At 47.0% G+C, this 23,090-nt stretch overlaps 3 protein-coding genes across 10 annotated transcripts; 2 read left to right on the forward strand and 1 right to left on the reverse strand.

Moving 5' to 3' along the window:
• Window positions 1-705: 705 nt before the first annotated feature.
• On the forward strand, window positions 706-5,959 carry pkd2l1 (polycystic kidney disease 2-like 1). Of its 3 annotated transcripts, none has more exons than XM_020709217.3 (15): window positions 706-1,014; window positions 1,103-1,216; window positions 1,947-2,074; window positions 2,142-2,395; window positions 2,466-2,690; window positions 2,768-2,996; window positions 3,066-3,236; window positions 3,328-3,509; window positions 3,581-3,701; window positions 3,770-3,868; window positions 3,950-4,071; window positions 4,820-4,937; window positions 5,013-5,146; window positions 5,232-5,370; window positions 5,468-5,959. In XM_020709217.3, exons 1-15 carry the CDS (start codon window positions 753-755, stop codon window positions 5,480-5,482), a joined length of 2,313 nt encoding a protein of 770 aa, XP_020564876.1. In that variant the 5' UTR covers window positions 706-752; the 3' UTR covers window positions 5,483-5,959.
• On the reverse strand, window positions 5,950-23,087 carry tial1 (TIA1 cytotoxic granule-associated RNA binding protein-like 1). 3 transcript variants are annotated; one of them, XM_078932112.1, is made up of 12 exons: window positions 23,026-23,087; window positions 15,965-16,061; window positions 14,731-14,829; window positions 14,570-14,624; window positions 14,386-14,473; window positions 12,845-12,920; window positions 9,669-9,777; window positions 9,498-9,593; window positions 9,302-9,386; window positions 9,082-9,205; window positions 7,918-8,084; window positions 5,950-7,833 (listed from the first exon to the last, which is right to left on the reverse strand). In XM_078932112.1, the coding sequence occupies exons 2-12, from the start codon at window positions 15,974-15,976 to the stop codon at window positions 7,710-7,712; spliced, it is 1,035 nt and encodes a 344-aa protein (XP_078788238.1). In that variant the 5' UTR covers window positions 15,977-16,061; window positions 23,026-23,087; the 3' UTR covers window positions 5,950-7,709. The 3 variants fall into 3 exon arrangements, with proteins under 3 accessions (XP_078788238.1, XP_004077556.1, XP_020565462.1); XM_004077508.5 differs by lacking the exon at window positions 23,026-23,087 and adding an exon at window positions 16,379-16,763; XM_020709803.3 differs by lacking the exon at window positions 23,026-23,087 and adding an exon at window positions 16,505-16,740.
• bag3 (BCL2 associated athanogene 3) lies at window positions 16,759-22,316 on the forward strand. 4 transcript variants are annotated; one of them, XM_078932111.1, is made up of 4 exons: window positions 16,759-16,864; window positions 19,727-20,059; window positions 20,324-20,641; window positions 20,725-22,316. In XM_078932111.1, exons 2-4 carry the CDS (start codon window positions 19,802-19,804, stop codon window positions 21,298-21,300), a joined length of 1,152 nt encoding a protein of 383 aa, XP_078788237.1. In that variant the 5' UTR covers window positions 16,759-16,864; window positions 19,727-19,801; the 3' UTR covers window positions 21,301-22,316. The 4 variants fall into 4 exon arrangements, with proteins under 4 accessions (XP_078788237.1, XP_020565460.1, XP_011483073.1 ...); XM_020709801.3 differs by having other exon boundaries at window positions 16,773-16,864; window positions 20,722-22,316; XM_011484771.4 differs by lacking the exon at window positions 16,759-16,864 and adding an exon at window positions 18,143-18,467 and having other exon boundaries at window positions 20,722-22,316.
• Window positions 23,088-23,090: the final 3 nt, after the last annotated feature.

Consider the following 23,090-nt stretch of genomic DNA (forward strand, 5'->3'; position numbering starts at 1 on the left):
TGATGGAGAACAAAATAATGAAAGGCTGAGATTCCAGAGTCGTCTTCAGGAAAGAATGAAAAATGTCTGAAGGATAAATTCATGTTCAGACTTTATCTCTGTTGAATAAACTCTAACTTAAGTATAAATCCAAATATTGAACTCTCAGAAGAACTGCCCTGGTACAAACATGAAACAAAATGTAGAAATAAATGAAAGTCTTTATTCGGTTCAGGTTTACATGAAATTGTATTTTAAAACACTGGAGGGAAAAACAACTTCCAGGGCAGATTTTCTACTCATTTAGTTGAAAATTATTGAAAATATTTGCAGCTTTTAGGAAAAACAGCTGCAAGTTCAAATATCTTTAGCCTCAATTGTTACCAAAAAGGTGGGTGAGATGGTGGAGAGACTATAGATCCACACAGACTTTAGAGTCTCTCTCCTTAATTTGTGGTTTCTGGATTTTGGTCACAGGAAAAGTGAACTTTGACACAATAAAGGTTGAAAAACACGGATCTAAAGCTTCTCATCTGTTCTCCTCCACCTGGAAATCACTGGGGGGGGGGGGTCTGTTATGATGTTTGTTGGAGCCCCCCACCCCCCATGAGAGGTTTCCTCCCCGCTTCATTCGTCCTTTTAAGGCCAACAGGCTTGTCTGAGATGGACCCGCACCGCAGCTCCTCCCCCAGCAAAGCCCCCCCCTCACCTGCAGCAGGTGTTAAAAGCGGCCGACCGGACCAAACCTCAGACGAGCTGCTGCCTCCTTCAGCATGAAGTCCCTGAACAATCGCGCTGGAAGCCACCTGAGCGGACAGGTGGGGTCTGAGCCGGGCGCCGTGGGGACTGGGGGCTGGGTGAACCACGGCTACTGCGAGTCCCCCGAACCCCCGGGCGTCAGCACCATCTACGGCCCCCGGCCGGCCCCCCAGGGCCCAGTGGACAGCCCCTACAGCCTGGATGCTGCAGGGAAGTTTCCAGAAGCTTCTGTCCAAAGGGTGAAGAAGAAGAGCGGCTGCTGCTCCTTCATCAAAGGTAGGGGTCTTCCTCTTCTTCTCCTCAACTGACAAGAACATGACAGAAGCAGGAAGTCTGTGACCCCCCCCCCCTGACACCTGTGCAGGACTGTGGGGGACAGCTCTGACCGAGAACGTGTCCAACAACAGAGAGAAGTACATCCGCACCACGCTGAGGGAGCTGCTGGTCTACCTGCTGTTCCTGCTGGACATTTGTCTGTGTGAGTTTGATCCACAATCATCTGTTCTGTTTCACAAACGCTGTCCTGATGACGTCACATCAAAGGCTGAGCCATCTTTGCTTTTTGCTGAATTTTAAATGACAATCTCCTTGAAAATAATGTTGTGATTTTTGTAGATTTTACTGCTTTAGTTTATTATCTACATTAGATGTAAGCGTTAGTTGTTTTCTCATTTTATTTTAACTATTCTTTATGGATTTCCTTTTTGTCGTGGAACAGAAAAAGGGCTGTAAAAAAGCTGAATTTGAATAAGTATAAGTGGTTTTCTTTTTCTTTGGGATCACCTGAAAACCACGTTTTCCCAGAAAATGATCTTAAAATAGCAGAAGTTTCCATAAATTGTGAATGAGGCTGTAAACTAAACATTGTGACTGTCGTTCTGAAAGTCCTCTCCTGACAAAAGCCTTTTGTCCAGACGAGCATCAGGCCTGAAAGGAGCTGCAGAGCTGCTGTTTGGCCTTTTAGCGATAAGAGCTTCTCCTTTGTCCGCCTGCGATTTATGGTGTTTGGTTTGGTTTTTTGCGTCAGAACCTCTTACTGTCTCTTCAAACAAACGGCGGCCTCTAATCTGCATCAGTTGCAGCAGCGACAAACAAAACCAGCGTCCTGAATGGAGCTGGCGTGCGTGCGGCTCAGGTTCTTATCCTTTGAATGATGTTTCGGGCTGAGCAAAGCCGCATGCGATGCTAACAATGCGACCTTCTTTCAGTGACCTACGGCATGACCAGCTCAAGCACCTACTACTTCACCAAAGCCATGACGGACCTGTTTGTGAACTCGGGCGGGGACGCCGGGGTCGCCTTCCAGTCCATCGGCACCATGGCCGACTTCTGGAGCGTGAGTCTTCCTCTTTGTGTCCGAACGCGTGATCTGAAAGGTGGCCTGACCTTCTGCATGTGGACAGTTCGCCCAGGGTCCACTGCTGGATGGTCTCTACTGGACCAAGTGGTACAACCAGCAGTCGCTCAACAACGGAAACCAGTCCTTCATCTACTATGAGAACATGCTGCTGGGAGTTCCCAGGATGAGGCAGATCAAGATGAAGAACAACTCCTGCAAGGTCCACCAAGACTTCAAAGATGAGATCTTTGGATGCTATGATGTCTATGATGAAAAGAAGGAAGATGACCTCAACTTCGGCCTCATCAACGGCACAGCGTAAGCTTCCCCCGTTCTCCTCCTGACAGCTTTTTTGCTTCTCTCTGAGGGTTTTCTTCTTCTTCTGCAGCTGGACCTACCACACCGAGAAGGAGATGAGAGGTTCTTCTCACTGGGGCCTGCTGAGCACCTACAGTGGAGCGGGGTACTACCAAGACCTGGACCGGACCAGAGAAAGGAGCGCTGAGATCCTGAGCACGCTCATGGACAACTGCTGGCTGGGCCGTGGAACCCGAGTGGTCTTCATCGACTTCTCCGCCTACAACGCAAACATCAACATGTTCTGCGTCATCAGGTGAGGAACCTGCCGCGTACCTGCAGCTCCCCCCCCCCTCCCTCCTCGGCTGATGGTAACCAGACTCTGTCTTTCAGTCTGATGGTTGAATTCCCAGCGACAGGTGGAGCTGTTCCCTCCTACCAGATCCGAACGGTCAAGCTGCTGCGCTACGTCACCCGCTGGGACTACTTCATCCTGGGTTGTGAGGCGGTCTTCTGCGTGTTCATCCTCTACTACATGGTGGAGGAGGTTCTGGAGCTGCGGATTCACAGGTTCTCCTATCTGAAGAGTGTTTGGAACATCCTGGATATCGTGGTCATCCTGGTGAGAACAGAAGCTTCTGCTGAACTCAAAGCTGCTGCTCCTGTTTGGTGACCGTGTTCTCCCGTCCAGCTCGCCCTCGTCGCCATCGCCTTCAACGTCTTCAGAACCATCAAAGTCGACAACTTACTGGGCAAACTGCTGGAAAATCCCAACATTTATGCAGATTTTGAGTTTCTGGCGTTCTGGCAGACACAGTACAACAACATGAACGCCGTCAACCTGTTCTTCGCCTGGATCAAGGTAAAGAACAGACGGGAGGCTCCACCAGAACCTCAGTTCTTCCTCCTGGAGGCTCCATCAGAACTTTGTGTTCTTCTTCCTTCTGTTTCAGATTTTCAAATACATCAGCTTCAATAAGACCATGACGCAGCTCTCCACCACGCTGGGTCGATGCGCCAAAGACATCCTGGGATTCGCCGTCATGTTCTTCATCGTTTTCTTCGCCTACGCTCAGCTCGGGTACCTGCTCTTTGGGACAGAGGTGGACACCTTCAGCACCTTCGTGAAGTGCATGTAAGCGGAGCAGATGGACCTGGTGGAGCCGTCAGAGGGTGAGCATCACCTGATCATCCTCTTTCCCGCAGATTCACGCAGTTCAGGATCATCCTCGGAGACTTCAACTTTGACGCCATCGATCAGGCCAACCGGGTTCTGGGGCCCATCTACTTTGTGACCTACGTGTTCTTTGTTTTCTTTGTTCTGCTGGTGAGTGTCTCCGCCGCTGAGGTCAGCTGATGGTGGAAGGTTGGGTCAGACGTGTCCGTTTCCTTCAGAACATGTTCCTGGCCATCATAAACGACACCTACTCTGAGGTGAAGGAGGAGCTGACGTCCCAAAAAGACGAGCTCCAGATTACTGACATCATCAAACAGGTACAGGACCGTTCCAAGAGTTTAGGATTCACATTTTCATGTTTTTGGTGAATCAAAAACATCTATTTTCTGTGTATTCAGAGCTACATGAAGACATTCACGAGGCTGAAACTAAAGAAAGACAAGATAACGGATGTGCAGAAAGCTCTGCAGGCGGGATCTGGAGAAATCCAGTTTAAGGACTTCAAACAGACGCTGATAGAGTAAGAAAGCAACAAACGTCCACCAGGAGACGTGAGGACGACACGTCCATCTGCAGGACGCAGACGAGAAAGTCTGAAAGTCTCTACAGCGTCAACTGAGATGCTCTTTAGAAATGATTAAGGAAAACCAGCACCTCTGTGTTTGAGCGTCCGTCTGCTTCTCCTCTGAGGACGATCAGAGCTGCAAATGTACAAAAACACATTTAAAGGTTGACCTTAGATCACTGGTGACCTGTCCAGTGTGAACCCCACAGCTGGGATAGGCTCCAGCAACCCAGGGACAGGGATCTAGTGAGGATGGATCAGACAGACATAGACACAGAATAGAATAGATCTGCATTATTTCCTAAAGTAGAAACTTGACTTTGGCTCCCACAAATACAGACCATAAAGAGCAAATTACAGGAAAAAAGTCCAATTATGAATATTCCCTTTACTTTGACTACAGCTGTGCAGAAATCAGATGTAATAAAGTTTAACACCAACAGGTGAATTATGAGTTTATGGATAAAAAATAAAATAACCAACAGTAGATCTGCTCATCTAAATCTGATGAAAAACAACCGTTTGTGACCTGAACACATCAATTCAAGTTTTAATTCCATCACTGCTAAAACAGATCATGTGACCACTAAACCCTTTCTGTCACACGAGCCATCACGTATGTGTTGAGACGGCGTTCTGCAGGTCTGTTTCCGGTTCTGTTGGTTTATCTCACACAGAACCTGAACAGCTGCTGTTTTTGCAGAATGGGACACACTGATGGGGAAATATCTGCGGCGTTCTCGAAGTTTGACCGAGACGGGAACCAGGTTCTGGATGCAGAGGAACAGGAGAGGATGAAGCGAGAGCTGCAGGAGAAACGGGTCTGATTGGTCTCTTAGCAGAACCTAAGCCACCATGTCAGCACCGAGAATGACGACAGGCGTGTCTTCCTCCAGGACGCCCTTAGCACCGAACTGAACCACCTTGGAAAGAACTACGAGAAGGAACCGGTGGAGACGGAATCCTTCCCCCCCCATGAGCAGAGGAGTGTCTCCAACCAAACCTTTGTGGATCAACAACAGTTTCAAAGGTGGGAGAGAAGTTCTGATGCGTCTCCACGTCACAGAAGAGCCCCGCCATGACGGCATCCAAACTCTTCTTTCTCCAAATAAAAGCCTAGCCAGACAGGTGCTGCAGGTGCAACGCTCAGTGGCTGACATCACATCCAGGATGGAACTGATCCTGGCTCAAATGGGGCTACAAGAGAAAGCCAAGGGGGGAGAAAGTGGAGCGGGTCACGAGGCCAGAGAGAGGGTGAGTCTCACAGTTCAGCTTCTCACAGTTCGGCCACCATCAGGTTTCTACACATTAAATGTCCTTTTTCAATCCAGAACGGTTTGCTTCCATCCAGACCTGCTGCAGGTAAGGAATCTGCATCGGATGCTCTGGTTCTGTTGGACAGAGGAACCAGGAAGCCCGCAGTCCTGCTCCCCCGGAAGTGACGAGGAGCGTCCAAAGCCCGTCTCCCTCCCACAAAGCGCTGCATGCTTTGACATACACATTTGTGAGTGTTTGTGTAGTTCACCTCACCTTTTATGTAACTCTGAATCCGCTGGGATCCTTAGCAAAGCTCTGCTGGTGCTGACGGAGGCTCAGACTGTCTGTGGCGATGGTTTGAATCCAGACTCATGCAGGAAAGCGGAGAACTTCTGTCGGTCGTTCTGTTCTTCATGGATCCTGGAGAACGCCAGCATTCACCAAAATAAAAGCTTCTGTCCATCCAAACCTCTGCTTGTTAGATTTAATGCTCCAAACTTTCTGTAAAGTCCACTAGAAAGTTGTTCCATAGACTGTTTTCATGTGTACAGCTGTGTAATAAACAGAACAACAACATACAAACAAACGTTTCTTTATTTCAAGGGACTTTTTCCATTGAATGGAGAAGTGATGAGTTTTTAAAACGTCCTTCCGGGTGTTCAGATTACGGACATCAAAGCAAACGGGCGTTACATTCAGTGTTTAGGCGACGCGTCGTAAACTCCAGCTTCAGCCACACCTGGAAATGGCACAAGAACACAGACGGGACGTCCATCGGAGCTGAGAGCGGACCTCCTCTAAATCCTCAGAGATGGGACCTCAACAACTAATAAGGCTCGTCATAAATTAGAGTCTAGAAATGAAGAAGAGCAAACTACTTTCTAGCATTCTACCTACAGTATGTACATCACCTTTCAGAGATTTAGCATCAATCTTTATATTTACACACATCAAGCTAACCCTCGCTTTGTTTTCCCGCCTCAAAGAACCACAAATCAGATTTGTTCATCAAAAAAAGAGCTTTCAAAGTGAGATGGACAGAGATCCTCCTTTGACAGGAGTTTACCTTCGTCTGAAAGACACCAGAAAATTCTAAATGTGAAAATCTTTCTAAATAAACGGAGAACCACAGGAAACACTCCTTTCTCCAGTTCTCAGCTTTGACCTAAAAGATTCTAAAGGAGACAAATCCGGCGGTGGAGGGATTATAATTAGGATGTTTAGCCGGACAAAAAACTGAAAAATCCAACTCAAAGGACGACGTCTACCAAGGAAACGAATCGACAAAAATTCATTTGATTTAATTTGGTTCTATAAACGGGGCTACTTACTTTTCATGAACATTGTGTTGTAGTTTTGTGGTTCACTGACATGCTGTAACGTACTACAGCTGATGAGTCATTACTGGGGTTTTAGGTTAAAACCTTAATACTGACAGAGACATTTACTTTAGACATCTGCACTTAATGGAGAGCTGGAGGGGGGGGGGGGCGGGGGGGGGGGGGGGGCGCTGAGAGAGACAACAAAAACACAACAGAGGAGGAGGTCCCTCCACTGGGGGGGGCTCCATCATCTCAGAGACTTTTGCAGCTCTGTGTTCACAAAACACCCGGATCCTGTTCAAAGCCAAAGTTCTTGTTCAGAAACATCTGTCCTCAAAGGAAGCCATTGTCGTTGCTAATAAAGATTTTAGGATTGAATTCCAGGTTTTTGATACTGCTGGATTCTTTGGAAAACGGATTTTTTCAACAGAAATGGTGTCTGAGAAGTCTAAAAGTGGGTTTATTTTCATCTTTAGGACATTTTGATGGTTAATAAAGTGACGTTTCCTGAAAGAATCCATTTAAATGAAGGACGAGCGGAAACTGCGTTTTTGAATCATCAACCGTCAGGGAAATGAAGGATTTGGGAGTTTGAATTCTGACATTCCCGTCTGTTTTGACAGCACGGCTCCCTGGAAGTGTTTGCAGAAGTCAGACTCCAAACTAAAAGAACAGCAAAGGTTTTCTTTGTCGCGGCTCCTAACCTAAAGTGAAGGTGTCGGTGTGAACCCGGCGACCGTCCCGTCACTTCCTGTTTCAGCCTGTGGATGTTTTCCCGTGTTTTTTACCGTTTGGCTTTTATTCTGAAGGTCAAGAGCATTTTTCCATAGAAGGAACCTGAATTTTCAACACTGAACGTGGAGTTCTGAATCTGTAGATGAATGTCCCTCAAACAAAAGCTGAACTGATAGTTTAGGAGCAGCTTTTGGCTCCGTAAGCGTTGTGTACATGGCCCCGCCCTCTTTTCACCACGGCAGCTGGCGGAGAGCTGCTGCCGCTCGGCTGCGCAGCGTCTTACTGCGACTGATACCCGGCCATGCTGAAGTTCCCCATGTTGGGCAGCCCGGCGCCAGGAGGAGCGGCTCCCTGGGCTGAAGAAGATCCAAAACTCCCCATCCAGGCCGAAGACTGCGACTGCCTGCAGACACGCAGACGCCAAACACGTCAGCAATGACATCATTCTCTTTATCTGTGCTTTTTTAGACGGAAACGAGAAACTCACTCGGTTCCAAAGCCCTGCTGGCTCCAGGTCTGGCCGTACATGTTGTAGGAGGGAACCTGCCAGCCGTCGGACACATACTGCCCGTACTGCTGCTGCTGCTGCTGCTGCTGCTGCTGCTGCGGGTTCCCGTAGACCTGGTTCCACTGACCCCACTGGCTGTACTCAAACTGACACAAGACAGGAATGTGCAATCAAATATGACAGTTTTCCTGAAGAACGTCTTTGAAAATCTGCCTGTTTTTTAAATAAAGTTATGATGAGCCATCGAGTTTTTAAACTTTAATCACTTTTATAACATGGTCGGGGTGAATACTCGATTCTGATTGGCTGCTGGGTGTGCATTAAAAAGTGACATACCACAGGATAACCACACGGTGAAAATAGAAGTTCCGGTCACATGGCTTAAATGTTCTGTATCACTGCGCCGGCTTCTTTAAAACAACCTTTATCTTCATCGTTGTACAAAAACAAGCGGTAAGAGGTGAACTTTCTCTCTGATCTGATGCTTTATTCAACCCATCGGAAAGATCAGCATAGATTTATCGCTTTATATCGCCGACTCTTGACTGCAGTGGTGGAGCGGCGCGACGCAGACCATTTGTTAAGTTGTGCGGCACATCGAAAAGCGATCCAAATTGAAAGAAAACAAGAATTAAGGACTAAAAACTGGTTACTTTTTATGTCTTTTGTAAGTGACCATGGTATAAGCGGGTTAATGGCCTTTGAAGTGTGCATTATCCCTTTTTAACGCACTTTGTGAAAGCAACCGTCCTCCGCTCAGGCTTCCATGGCATTCGTTAAAAAGTGATAATGCATACTTCAAAGGCCATTAAACCTTACACAACACAAACGTTGAAATCTCCACTGGACCGCATTTCCTCACTAATCTGCTGCCAAAATATCAAAGACCCTCCAAACTCTGCTCTGAGGAGGATTTTAGTTTGATTATTAACAGAAGAAACTGAAGCATGTGCTCGGTGGTTCTGCTAAAACAAAGCTGTAGGAGAGTCAAAGCAGCACCAAAACGCTCCTGCTGCTCCTCTGCTGACTCTGAAACAAACTGCTTTCAATGTCTAGTAAATGTTTGTTCCTGGTGACTGATTGCAGCTCACGCTACAGCCCTCAGAACAACCAGGAGGGAAGCGGATGGCACGTCTTCTCCACCTGCTGGGGGTTCTTTGCCATGTCTGTGGACTCCTTCCCCCAGTAGCACTTGACGGCGTGTCCCTCGATGGACGTGCCGTTTACTGAAACGATGGCGTGGGCTGCACTGTCGTGAGAGGAAAACCTTCAAAAGGAGACAGGATTCTGTCAGAAGGTTCAGAGCAGGGCACAGCAGTGCTGACATCTACAGGCCGACCGCTGAACTACACTCTGACTGTACCTGATGAAAGAATAGCCTTTTTCTGGGAAAACCCTGATTTCCATGATCTGACCAAACGGTGAGAACGTCTGTCGCATCAGATGCTCTGAGAGGAGGAAAAACATCCAATCAGCTGTCTTCACATGATGACATACAGCAGCATCTAAGATTGCTATACGATGACAGAACGACAGCGTCCTGTGAGCGTGACACCTGCCTGATAGTTCGGACTGGATCCCCCCACAGTAGACGGTGCAGTTCTGTGGGCTGGACTGGGTCACCACCTCTTCAAACCTCAGCTGCTTCGAAACACCTGAGACAACAGCGGTTTGATGAACACGGAGCAGACACACGCCTGTCGTTTGTTGGTACATGTGTTTACACTCACTGTCCTGAAGACTTTTAGGGGCTGGGGGTTTACGGGTGGCCCAGTTGGTTCTGATCTGGCGTCCTCCGAGCCACTGGCCCGCCATGTGAACGATGGCGTTTTCTGCATCCTGCAAGTTTAAAGCAAAAACTTTCCCATCTGTAGTTTCACTTTCCGTACAAAACTGCAGCCTTAAACCCCTTTTTCCCATGCACCCAGGGCTCCAGACTAACTTTTTTCACTAGGAGCACAGTGGCCCCTAACTGAAAATTTTAGGGGCACAACCAGAAAATTTAGGGGCGCATACCGTAAATCAACATGCTAACCAGATCTACTAATTTCCACTGTATTACTAATAAAAACTTTAATAATATATGCAGAAATTACAATGTGCTGTTTCAAATTCAGTGTCACATTTTATTCTGCACTTTTGAAGATGCAACAAGAAGGTAAACTGACAGCAGCATCGCTGTCATGACAGTACAAATAGTAAACAAAATACCATACATTTAGAATAAAAAAAAGTGTTTAGTAACAAAGTGATTACCGTAGTAACCTTTCGGTCATTTCACAGTTTCAAACAATACTTAAATGTATGTAAATATTAGGGGATGGAAATTCATGTTGGTGACACCAAATAGGTGCAGCCAAGATGCACAATAATTTGAGATCACCCCGATGGATGCAACGCTGCACAGATCACCTGGTGTGTGACATATATTTTTGTTTTTGCTCCAACATCACCTGTCAATCAAAACAAAAATATCACCAGAAAGGGGCGGAGCAAGACCCCAACCTGAGCGAACGCAGCTGGAAATTGAGTACTGAACTGACTGAAAGCTGCCGTACAGACTACAAAACATTGCATTATGGGACATGTGTCCTGATGGATTTTTTTTAGTTCACTGATTAATTAAAATAATTTAAAATACCAACTGATTAAAAAAAGGCTACATCCATTACAAAACATTAAAATAATTATAAAAGATGTAATATCACAGATCATACTGAGGAGGAGAGGCATATTAAAACTAAATTGAATGTTAAGGACAACTCCAACTTCCTTTTGTCCTTCAGTCTTGCTGTAGCTTCGCCTTCATGCCCCACCCCCACCCCCAGGGCGCTGGTTCATCTTGAGCACGTCTATCGTTGCATTTTCCACACGTGTTTTAAATGTGTCTAAGACTAAATCATGTTTTCGCTCACACGTGTTAATGTCAGAGCCCCGTTAGCTGTCACGCATGTAGGTGTGGGACCTTATGCTCCTCAGCTGCCCCGACTCCCGCGGGAGCGGTGTGCTGCCGTAACAGCCGCGCACGAGAACCGTGGTTTGCTTCGCGAGTTTGAGACCCCTGCTGTACACTCTGGCACTGGTACACTAGCCGCAGGTCAGAAGAACGAATCAATAGTTCGCTTATTCATAGCTCAGACGCACATATGAGGTTGTGATGATATTTGTCTCCGTTTCCTTCCCACAGATTTTTACGCGCACTCGATTGTCTCTAGGCCCCGCCCCCTCCACACATTTTAGCCACTTGCAGTGACTTTCCCTATTCTTCTCACACGCATTGGTCGCCTCAGGCATCACTCAATGACACGCGAGTGTGTGCGTCTGTCTGCGCGTGTGTGCGCTCGCGTCTCATTGATTATTTCATTGATCATTGACGTGCCCCTTCCAAGTTTAATGTATAAAAAATACGGAGGGTGGGGGAGGCAAATTTACGGGTAGCACATGTGCGACTGGATGTAAAATTCAGTCGCACACTCTCAAATTTTGGTCGCAAAATGCGACCAATTGGTCACAGTCTGGAGCCCTGCATGCACCCATAAGAGGGTAGACCACTACGGGGGGTAGACCACTACGGGGGTTTGACCCATACGGGGGGATTGACCCAAACGGGGGACTGACCCATGCGGGAGATAGACCCAAACGGGGGATTGACTCAAACGGGGGGTTGACCCAAACGGGGGTAGACCCATACGGGGGTAGACCCATACGGGGGGTAGACCCATACGGGGGGTAGACCCATACGGGGGATAAACCCATACGGGGGATAAACCCATACGGGGGATAAACCCATAAGGGGGGTTGACCCATACGGGAGATAGACCCAAACGGGGGATTGACTCAAACGGGGGATTGACCCAAACGAGGGGAATACCCATACGGGGGGTAGACCCATACGGGGGGTAGACCCATACGGGGGATAGACCCATACGGGGGATAGACCCAAACGGGGGGTAGACCCATACGGGGGGTAGACCCATACGGGGGATAGACCCAAACGGGGGTAGACCCAAACGGGGGTAGACCCATACGGGGGGGGGTTGACCCAAACGGGGGTTGAGCCATACGGGAGATAGACCCAAACGGGGGATTGACTCAAACGGGGGGTTGACCCATACGGGAGATAGACCCAAACGGGGGATTGACTCAAACGGGGGATTGACCCAAACGGGGGATTGACCCATACGGGGGGTAGACCCATACGGGGGATAGACCCATACGGGGGATAGACCCAAACGGGGGATTGACTCAAACGGGGGATTGACCCAAACGGGGGTAGACCCATACGGGGGGTAGACCCATACAGGGGGTAGACCCATACGGGGGGTAGACCCATACGGGGGGTAGACCATTACGGGGGGTAGACCCATACGGGGGATAGACCCAAACAGGGGGGTAGACCCATACGGGGGGTAGACTCATACGGGGGATAGACCCAAACGGGGGGTAGACCCATACGGGGGGTAGACCCATACGGGGGGTAGACCCTTACGGGGGGTAGACCATTACGGGGGGTAGACCCAAACGGGGGATAGACCCAAACGGGGGGTAGACCCATACGGGGGATAGACCCAAACAGGGGGGTAGACCCATACGGGGGGTAGACTCATACGGGGGATAGACCCAAACGGGGGATTGACCCAAAGGGGGGTAGACCCAAACGGGGGTAGACCCATACGGGGGGTAGACCCATACGGGGGATAGACCCAAACGGGGGGTTGACCCATACGGGGGGGTTGACCCAAACGGGGGTTGAGCCATATGGGTGACACCTTGGGCCTGTCTGCTCCCACTGTACTCTTGTTATTACTGACCACATTATTTCTATTCCATAGACTAGAAAAGCCCTCTAAGGAGAATAAGGAAAAGAGCTGTGACCTTCAGGGCGAGCTGTTGCTCGGGGACTTACCAGTTTGTTGTAGAAGGACACAAATCCATACCCCTTTGACTTTCCGGTTGTTAAGTCCTTCACAACACGGGCGTCTCTAAAAGCAAAGAGGAAAACGACTCGATAAAGCCACAAATCAAACCTTCAAACTAACAGGAACCACGAAAAACACTGAACTGTGACTCCTCTATGCTGTCCTACAGTCATGTATTTATGCTAGCATGGCCTAGTTTACTGAGAGCACTGAACTGATAAATAACTTCAAAGAAACACTGAAGAAAACCAAAAAACAAATACAAAGAAATACATGCAGCCTAGGGTACTGAATACTCTGATACTACTGCATGTGTACCAGCAGAGCACCATCTTTGGCTCAATTCTCACAACAGTAAGCTATTGATTAATATTCACAAAGGAATGAATATGGATTACCATGCATTCTTAAAATCTGCAGTTGGTGCTCTTCCTACAGATAGAAATATATAGAGAATATTAGAAGAGAAAAAAGGAATTAAATGGCATACGTGGCCTGTTAACAGATTTCTTTATTTTTCCTGGTCAATGCTTGTACGGAGTTTGGGGAGCTGCAAGTTTTGAGAAATTGACATTTTCAGAAATTTTGGAAGAGGATCATTGCACTAGAAACAAATCAAAATGAGACAATTCAAAACACAGATTCAAAGGAAAACACGGATGACTGGAAAGTGATCATCTAGTTTATATAAAGTTATATGAAAAAATAGAATAAGTAGAGAAAGAAATCTACATCTGAGTCTGCAGTTTGCTGCTGTTAGCCTTCATGCTTCTGTACAATCCTAGAACCAAAGTGCTATTACACGGAGACGGACGTCTAAAGGCGGATCAGGTTCAAAAAGAAGAGCTGAGCGCTGTAGTATGGTTTACTTACCACACCCTACATGTCAAAGGGTCTACAAAACAAGAACAAACAACCAGCCAGGCGTGTTCTTCTTCAGAGGAGCCTCTTCTTCATGACAAAAGCTCAAATATGCAGCTCATATTCTGACATCGACCTTCAACCCGGTTTACATGCAATGCAGGAAGATGTTTTCCGTCAGAGCTTTAAAAATCCTAAAAACATCAAGAAGGTGGAAACGTAGCCTCGACTAACAAACGTTTTGGAGATGTTTAGTGTTCCAGTTCCACCACACAAACGCATAACTCTGTTATGAAAAAGCCTGAAATGTTTGTGTCACATGACCGCTCTGAACCAAAGCAGATCCAGGACGGATCCGTTTGACCAGACGGTAGGAAACGTCCAGCCGAACATGTCTTCATCCCATGAAGGTCCAACTGGAATGAACTCATTTCCCTTTGGTTCTTATGCTGAAAGAGGAGCTCCACGGGGCTGTCGTGTTTATGCCGACAGCAGACAGACAGTGCATGGATGGAACATGTATGTGAACTTAACCGTGACCTGATTCTATCATGCACACGTGTTCATAGACGTCGGAGTAAAGGCCAGCAGGACAGCCTCAACACGCAGAACAATACAAGTCCATTTAGGATCATTACGCAGAAAAAGAACTAAAAGAAAAACTTACGAGATTTTCCCAAACGGTGTGAAAGCAGCCCTAACATCTTCTGTGGAAATGTCAGGGTTCAGATCACCCACAAACACATGGAAGTGATCTAGAACCAAAGCAAACGGGTCAGAAACACTCCTTCCTGTTGGTTCACACAGCTTGACGTCAGGAAAATGATCTGTGGGTTTGGGTGCAAACTCACTGGAAGTGTCTTTTTTCTGGCTACTTGGGGTGGTGGCCCAGTTTACTTTGACTTCCTGCAGAAAGGAAGAGTTCACAATGATTCCCATCACAGGAAACTAGAAAGACATTCCTATTATTTTTTCTAGAAGCAACAGACGCTGTAAACATATTTAAGCGTACCTTTCCCAGAATCTTCCTCCCGTTCATGGCCGCCAGAGCCGCTGCAGCATCTCTGTGTTCAAAAAACTCCACAAAGCAGTAGGGATCGTTGCTAGTGTGCTGCAAGAAGAAAGATGAACCCCAACGATTTACAAAGATGCTTCCACGCTTTATCACCTTCATACGCAAATCCGTTTCCATGAAAACCGCTCTCACCAGACCTGAGACGTCACATTTGTGATCACCAAAAGGTTACATGCTTCACCTTTATCTTAACGTTTGTCTGGAAATAGAACCTACTTTTTATTTGTTGCCTTTTCTCTGCATCTCATCTCATATTTTTCCCAATCAAACAAATCTGAATGTGTGAAATCTGCTCCACAGAGCTACAGGGTCTAAAGAAAAGACAGTTTCTGTTTAGACTCCAAGAGAAAATCCTCAGGATTGATTTTCGTGCTGCAAAAATCTGCTTTTTCCACCTTTGACATCTATTCCTCTTCTTTTTATACATTATTTACATTTTTTCATATGTAGAAAAACAAATTAAATCAGATAGTGGAGAAGAAACTATTCATTGGTTATTCCAACCAGATCCATCTGTCAGGCGATTTATAAATCATATCGACCTAAACTATTATAAAATCATTTCAAAATGAAATAAATTGATTACATTGAAATTGGAAGATACCATCTGGATTGAGGTACAATAGATTTATGTGTCTCTAAGGTAAAACCGACCAATCACAGCAGACGACACACATGTGACATCAGTCCATCATTCCAGTCCAATGTGTGGACAGACTTTGAATAAAGTCATGTGACCATCCAGTGTCTAGAATGTTCTAAGAATGTTCCCTTTGGATTCTTTGGATGTGGAAAAACAACAGTGGTGAACTTTAGGAAACTAACATGTGAATGGATTTGACATTCATTCTAGTTTACTTGTTGGTTTGGACACAGATTTCATTTAACTTGATGATCTGGAAGAAATCCAAGAATCTGGAAAACAGTTCAGTAGCAGGAATTTCTGTCTGAGTCTCACTGCTGGAAGTTTGGATCAAGAGGATCTGGATCCACTTTAGGACAGAGGATCGGATCATCAACCACAAATTATATGAATGGAATCATTAAAACGAATCGATCCAGCCCTATGTCAGATACTAATACCAAAAGAAATCTGAACATCAACCAGTAATGCTCCATTACCTGCTAACCATGAGATGGTTGTGTGTTTACATGAGTTGGTGAACGGTACCTCTGTGATCATTTTGCAGCTTTTGCAGGGTCCGATCTGGGTGAAGAGCTGCAGGATCAAAATCTCGGTAACATCTCTGGAAAGGTTTCCGACGTACCTAAAGCACAGAGACGGGATTTACATCATTACCATCCAGTTAAAAGTAACATCTTTCTATGTTATTCTGCATTTGTTTAGAGTAAGGTTATGTAGATCCCGTTACACATACTTTCCATGAACTAGTAGAAAATATAAATATATATATATATATCCTCGTAAACTAAGTCTAGTCTTATTTCGTTCCAAGCTTTGCGGTTACATTACCGCCACATATAGGAAAGCTAGAACACACCGGGTTAACATTGACAAGCTAAGCTAGCCGATATTTCCAGATGTTAGCAAACACTATGACACAACCGGGGGAGGGGGGCTTACAGAGTTCTGGGGTGGCTTTCGTCGTCCATGATCGATGCTGAAAGTCACGTGGTCCTAAAACGTTAGCTGCTTAATACCTAGCTGTCATTTAGCGACACTAGTGTCAAATACAAAGCAGCTAGTTACCCAGCTCCTCAGATGCTAACTGACGGGAACAGAGCGTACGTCAGACCATGAGTGTTTCTCTTGCGCATGCGTAACAGCCTGTCCTACGGAAAAGGTGAAGTAGCCTAAATTTAAACCTTTATAACCTTTATAAGAAAATGCAACGTTTGAAAAACGAAGGTTAGATTTTCTGTATCAATCATCTATTTCAGGGTGACGCTATTAAACGGCAATAGAGAAAAGTCTTTTTTTCCCCTGACGTTACGTCATTTCCTTAGATTTTAAGCGGAAGTAAGGGTTCGCTTGTTTTAAGGACCCTCCTGAGACGATGCCCGTTTGTGTCAGCTATAACTGGAACAGAGGGGATTTCTGGAAGCTCGGGTCAGGTGTCAGCGCGTGTGAACTTGTTTTTAAACACCTTTCATGTTTTAATGTTCAGCTATCGAGTTATTTTTATTCTTCTGTTTAAACTCTGCTGTAATGTCCGGACTTGATGCTGTGTGCTTTATAAAGTTAGGCTTTGTGTAGCCTGTAGAGTTCTTTTTACAGATTTTTGACTAATCAGAATAATTTTATTGTCATTGTATATGGTGATACAATGTAATTGCAGCAGCCTTGGAGTGATGAAGATAAATAAAATATGTATTTAGTGTAAAATTTAAATGTAAAGAAAAAAAATTAATTCACACGACACTAATGTGATTATCCTTATAACAACAGTATAGTAAAGGGAGAATGGATTATTTTACAATAACTCTAACCCATAAACAGTTTATCCCAGTATATATGGTGAGTCATAAACAGTCTCTGACATGACCTTATAGAGTCACAGAAAGCTTAGCCTTATCTTTATAAAGGACATTATTATTATTATTATTAAGAGTTTAACTATTAATCTAGTTAATTAATAGTTAATTAATATTAATTAATTTCTATTTGTACAATCGAGTGGACCTATACCATTATAAACTCGTGTCAAAATCAATTAAATCAATATTAGAAAATTCCATCTGGATTGAGGTAAAATTAATGGTCACACTCCTAATTATTTATTAATTTTTTCAACATGAATAATTTACTCTCCTGTTTTGCAGCATTTGACATAATTTAAACTATTTATAAATAACAATGGTTTCAAATATCAGTTTGATAATCAAACAGCTGTTTGCTGCACATATTTAGAATGACTACTTTGTATGTTTTTAAATCTTTTAAAGTTGTTTTAAAGTTTAGATCCTTCATATATGTTTAACATAATCATTAGATAGTATCCACTAGAATTTAGATTCCAAAAAGCGGCTTTAATATGAAATATTGATGAAAGCAAATGTTTGTCTGGACTGGAAAACAGAGTAATGTTATAAGCAGCTGTCTCTTTGTGGGGGGGTTGTGTTTGAACCTTTTGATTTTTCATTTTGTTTGTAGATTTTTACTCATTTTTAATGATAAAATAGAATTGGACTAGTTTATTTAGTGACCAAATCTCATTGAACATGTGTTCCTCGCCGGAGGCACGCATGTGTTTTTGAACATGTTTAGCCCCCCCCCCCCGTCTGGGCTCTGATGGAGTCGTCTCCGCTGCTCTCCGGTCCGTCGTCACGTTTCAGGTGGAGCTGCTCTCGGTAAACCCTCGTGGGGGTCTCCGGCTTGGATCTGCAGCTCCGCCCCCCCCCCCCCCCCGCCCCCCTTGCCGCCCCCACAGTTAACCCTGCTATTTCCAGAAGCTTCCAGCCCACTTCCCCACGTCACTCCACGGAGTCTTTAAAGCGCCCGCCGCCCGTATAAAATGTCTTAGTACCGGAGCGCGAGCAGCATGAGCGCCGTGCAGACACGCGCCCCCGCGCCGACCATGGCTAACAACGACAGCGACCCCCTGCCCCTCGGCTGGGAGGTCAAAATCGACCCCCAGACCGGATGGCCGTTTTTCGTGGATCACAACAACCGAACCACAACCTGGAATGACCCGAGACACGTCGCGACAAAGGTGAAGGAGCGCGCGGGCAAAGTTGCTTCCCCGGCGGGAAGCGCTCGCGGGGAATCTGCGTTGGTTGTTTCTGCGGAACATTGTATTGTCGGTGGTAACGGCTGATCGGTCCCGCCATGTCCTCGTGTCATCATAACTATTATTACGCGATGAGTCACCCTGCAGTATGTGGCGGCCGGGACGGGGGGGCCGTTTTCACATTAAGGTCATTTTCCCAGCAGGGACCGCGGCTGGGCTGCTGTGTGTGGCGGGGGCTGCTGGGCGGGCGGTCCCGGGCAGAGGGCAAAGGGTCGTTCCGGAGGAGACACCGACGGGGTACCGATTGTTGACCGTTTTCCTCCAGGTTTTGGTCTCCTTTGGTTGGGGAGGGGGGGGGGGCATCAGACCTGTTGCTCTCTGCTCCTTCACTTCTTCCTGACATCTCGTGCTTTTATTTTTAAATTCTCTTCCTGTCTGATCGGTTTTCATGGAGGAAAATAGTTCACAGCGGTGACCTGTTCCATAAAGAACATTCAAAAAGACAAACAGTTGGTCTCCTTCAGATTAAAAGTGCTGTCCTGTGTGATGTTGGCGTGTTGGGGGTCAGAGGGGGGGGGCGCTGGGCACAGGGACACATCTTCAGGAGGCAAACTAGCAGCTGCCGGGCTGGAATGCAGAGGTTGTTCTGGCAGGGCAGCGTCACTTTTGGCTGCTGGGTGAGGAAATGTGACCCGGGACGGAGAAGGCGGAACGTGGATCTGGAGAAAGCGGAACGTGGATCTGGAGAAGGCGGAACGTGGATCTGGAGAAAGCGGAACGTGGATCTGGAGAAAGCGGAACGTGGATCTGGAGAAGGCAGAACGTGGATCTGTGGAGGATTTCCACCTGCGGCCGGACGGTCGCGAACACAGACGTCTGCACAGACGCTCACCTGACGTCAACGGCCCAAAGCACCGTTATATTTGGAAAACACACCTGGAAAACATGGAGGCAGCATGAGACGGGGGCTTTGTGAGCAGCTGTGGTGCAGAGGTAGAGCGGTTGACTCTGGATTAGGAGGTCTCGGGTTTGATTCTGGCCTTGCTCTGCCCCCATCAGAGTGTGTAAAGCACTTTAGGCTTTAGAAAAGCACTATAGAAGCACAAATACACAATTATACAAAATATCACTGATGAATCAGTGGTGGAAGTCTTAAAGTTTTTACCTGAGATTTGTGTGTGTTTTTTTAATGAATTTAAAGGTTTTTTGGTTCTAAATTCTTTCCCCTGCCTATATTTCAGAGTAGAGAAGCAAACGGACCCAACATACCTCCAGAACAACATCCTAAGGAGACCCAGAAGACCTTTACCCGAGAGATGAAGCACCCGATTCTGCGGCCCGGCTACATCCCCATCCCCGTCTTCCATGAGGGCGCAGAGCTGCGGCAGCAGCCGCCGCATCCCTGCTGTACGTACATCCAGCCAAGCACAGCGCAGAGTGTCCGGTACGAAGGTCAGGCTCCTTCGCACGCCTCCGGACTTCACGGCAGGCCCAGATCGCCGTTACACGTGGCCTCAGACAGCTGCTCCTCTGAGCCCGGGAGGGCCAGCACGCCCACGCCGCCAACCACAGAGGTACGGGTAACATTTGGGTTCTTCACTGACAGCCACCCTTGATTACAGTGGGAGTTTTCAAAATAACGCATTTCATACACGGAGGAGATTGATTGACAAGGTCAACAGCCAATCAGGATGCAGAACATAGCGAGCTGTGAAGTAAAATGGAAATTGGCTATAAAAAGGTGGCCGGCGATCTAGTGAGGGACCAGCATGAGCTGAAGCGGGTAACATTTGTGCGACCAAACGTGTTCACTGCGTTCTGACTGTGTTGCTGCTCAGGTGCACACCGCCACACACCACCAACCGTGTCGACCCGGCAGCACCGGCCTCCAGGCCGGTTACATTCCTATTCCAGTCATCCATGAGGGCGGAGGGGGTCCGCCTCAGGTAAACCCCGCCGTCTACTCTCAGCGCGCCCCCTACCAGCGCCTCCAGACAGACGAACGGCCCGCCTACTCTGCGGCGCCGTCTTCTCGGGAAAGTGCTTCCCCGACGTCGCTGTTCCCGCAGCACCGGGACGCAGCGTCTGCCCGCCTCCCACCTTCGCTTAGGAGCCAGTCCCCGACGGTATCGCAGCTGCAGGCGGACAGACCGCAGGTGGGCTTTCCGGTCTTTTCCTTTTGCCAGCGTGTCCCAGATTCTGACATAAAACTGTAACTTTGTTATTTGGATCTCAGCAGAACCTCCTCACTAGAGACCCGGCCCAGAAAGTGGAGCAGGAGCTGCAGAAAGCAGAGAACCTGCCGGTTCCTCAACCGCAGCTCACAGAGGTGGACGCTCCACATCTGGAGCAGCCTCAGTCCCAGGAGCCGCAGCATCACGTTGCAGACATCACGGTTCAAATCCCTCCAAAAGCAGAGGTTCAGGACCCAGCCGGCCCTGAAGCCCCCCCAACCAGAGCAGAGGGGGAGCAGGGCGCCGTTCACCCGGGCTTGGCGAAGGTTCAGCAGATCGTGGGACGGGTGGCTTCGCTGGAGCAGGAGGCCAAGGCTTTCAGCGGGAAGAAAAATGATAAGAAATACCTGCTGCTGGAGGAGCTGCTGACCAAAGAGCTGCTGGCTCTGGACTCTGTCGACCCGGAGGGACGCGCAGATGTGCGGCAGGCCCGGCGCGATGGAGTCCGGCGGGTTCAGACCATACTGGAGGAGCTGGAACAGCTGGAGGAGCGGCCAGCCAAGCCCACCAGTGAGACGCCGGCGGACGGTGACAGAGGAGAGTCCAAGGAACATTATGTGACGGCCAAGGAGATTTTCTGAGGAGCTCCCGTTCAGGAGCAGAGGATGCCGGCGGACTCCTCCGCCTGAAGCGTTTGTGGAAGCTGCATGCGTTCAGTGGTCGTTTGTTCCTTCAGCACTTAACTGATGGTAGCTCAGCGCCGTTCGTTTTTGAGCCATCGTTCTCGCCGTCAGTGTCCTTGTAAATTTGACTGCGACCATCAGTGAGGCGTTGACGGCAACCGCTAAGCAAATTTGAGTTTGAAATGAGGCCTTTATTACAGCATCAAAGAGAAATCCCAGTATTTTCCTAACAGAGTCTATGTGTCGTTGCCTTTAGTCTGACAGGAAACGGTGTGACGCGTCTTCTGGTGGAGTAAGCACACGGGTCGGTGTTTGAGGGCTCATGATGGAGCCGCTCTGTCACAGAACACAGTCACATCTTTACTACATGCTGCTTCTTGTGTGCACTGCCTTTGGAGTTGTGTTTGCACTTTGTTGTCACTGAAACGTGTTGAGAATCAGCAACGCGTCTTTGAAGGATGATCATTTGAGTGAGTTTGGATCAGTCGGTTGACTTCAGTCCCACATGAATCTTTCTATCAGTATATACAGTATTTTGCTACACTTCTGAATGTTTATTGACCCACGGGGTGAAATGTGTCGTCTGTTTGAGACGGGAGACAATCAGCGTCGGCTGCTAACCAAACCGGCGTGTTACGGCGTCAGAATGTCTGTAGATCACCAAAGGTCTGTCGGAGTGAAACCGTGACGGCTTCAACACGACCAAACATTTGAGCACGTCAGCGTTACTTTTATGATGCCCCCCCTCTTCTGGTCCTGGACTAATAATCAGATTCTACAGGATTAGAGATTGTGGCTGATTGACTTTAGGATTTGATAGCCGTTGGCAGAAATCGAGTCACACTGGCTTTTCTGAAAATAAATGTTTCAAACACTTTGTTCCTACAGATTCTGCAAATTTGTTTTTTACTATATATTTTAATGTTTTGGTAATTTTGTGTGAAAACAACTCAAATAAAGAGATGAAGCTCTAATCGTTTCCTGCCTGTCAGATGCATTTTCATGTTCCCAGTGGGTGGAATATATTAAAGTAGATGGCAAAGCCGACATCACATCCTCAGAGACGCTGCAGCAGGAAGCATCAAAAAAACGGGCAGATGTCAGGATTAGAGCGGCTGTGAAAAGATCGATGGACAGATGTGTCCCAGCATCTCCACAATGCAGATATAGACATCCTGCATCAGGGACGGCTGAAGCAAAGGCCGGCCTGTGGGGTCTTCAGCTCACACCGCCCGAAACGTGAGAGTTTATACTGACGGGACCAGGTAGGAATACACAGCTTTCATTCCGCTGAACAGCAGATTTCTAAAACCATTTTCAGATATTTCACGTGATGTGGTTTCTCCATTATGACTTTTAACCTGAAGAGTTTTCAGTTTGAAGGTACAGAAAAAGATCTGAGATAAACCAAACGAATGGTGAATAAATGTGTAAAGTGTTAAGGTTAAATTTAAACACTAAGTGTGAACAGCTGCTGGCTAAAAACTGTTTCTTAGCAAAAAGGTGATTAAATTAGAGCCTCTTCTGAGGAGGCAGGGATGCCCATTTATTTTAGTCTGATTAGTTTACTTTAACCATCAGCTGCTGTATTTTATGACTGATTTGTGCTTATGGTGGTTAAATTGTGGTCTAAAGTTAATTTTAAAAATCGTTTCTTTTCCTTTTTATATCAACTCAACTTACTTGTTGGAATTGAAGGACTTCTTCGCCGTAGTTATTTTGGACAGAGTGAACTCATTTTTGCAGCT

This window comes from Oryzias latipes, chromosome 15, assembly GCF_053564925.1.
Source record: "Oryzias latipes strain Hd-rR chromosome 15, Olatipes_Hd-rR_3.1".
NCBI lineage: Eukaryota > Metazoa > Chordata > Actinopteri > Beloniformes > Adrianichthyidae > Oryzias > Oryzias latipes.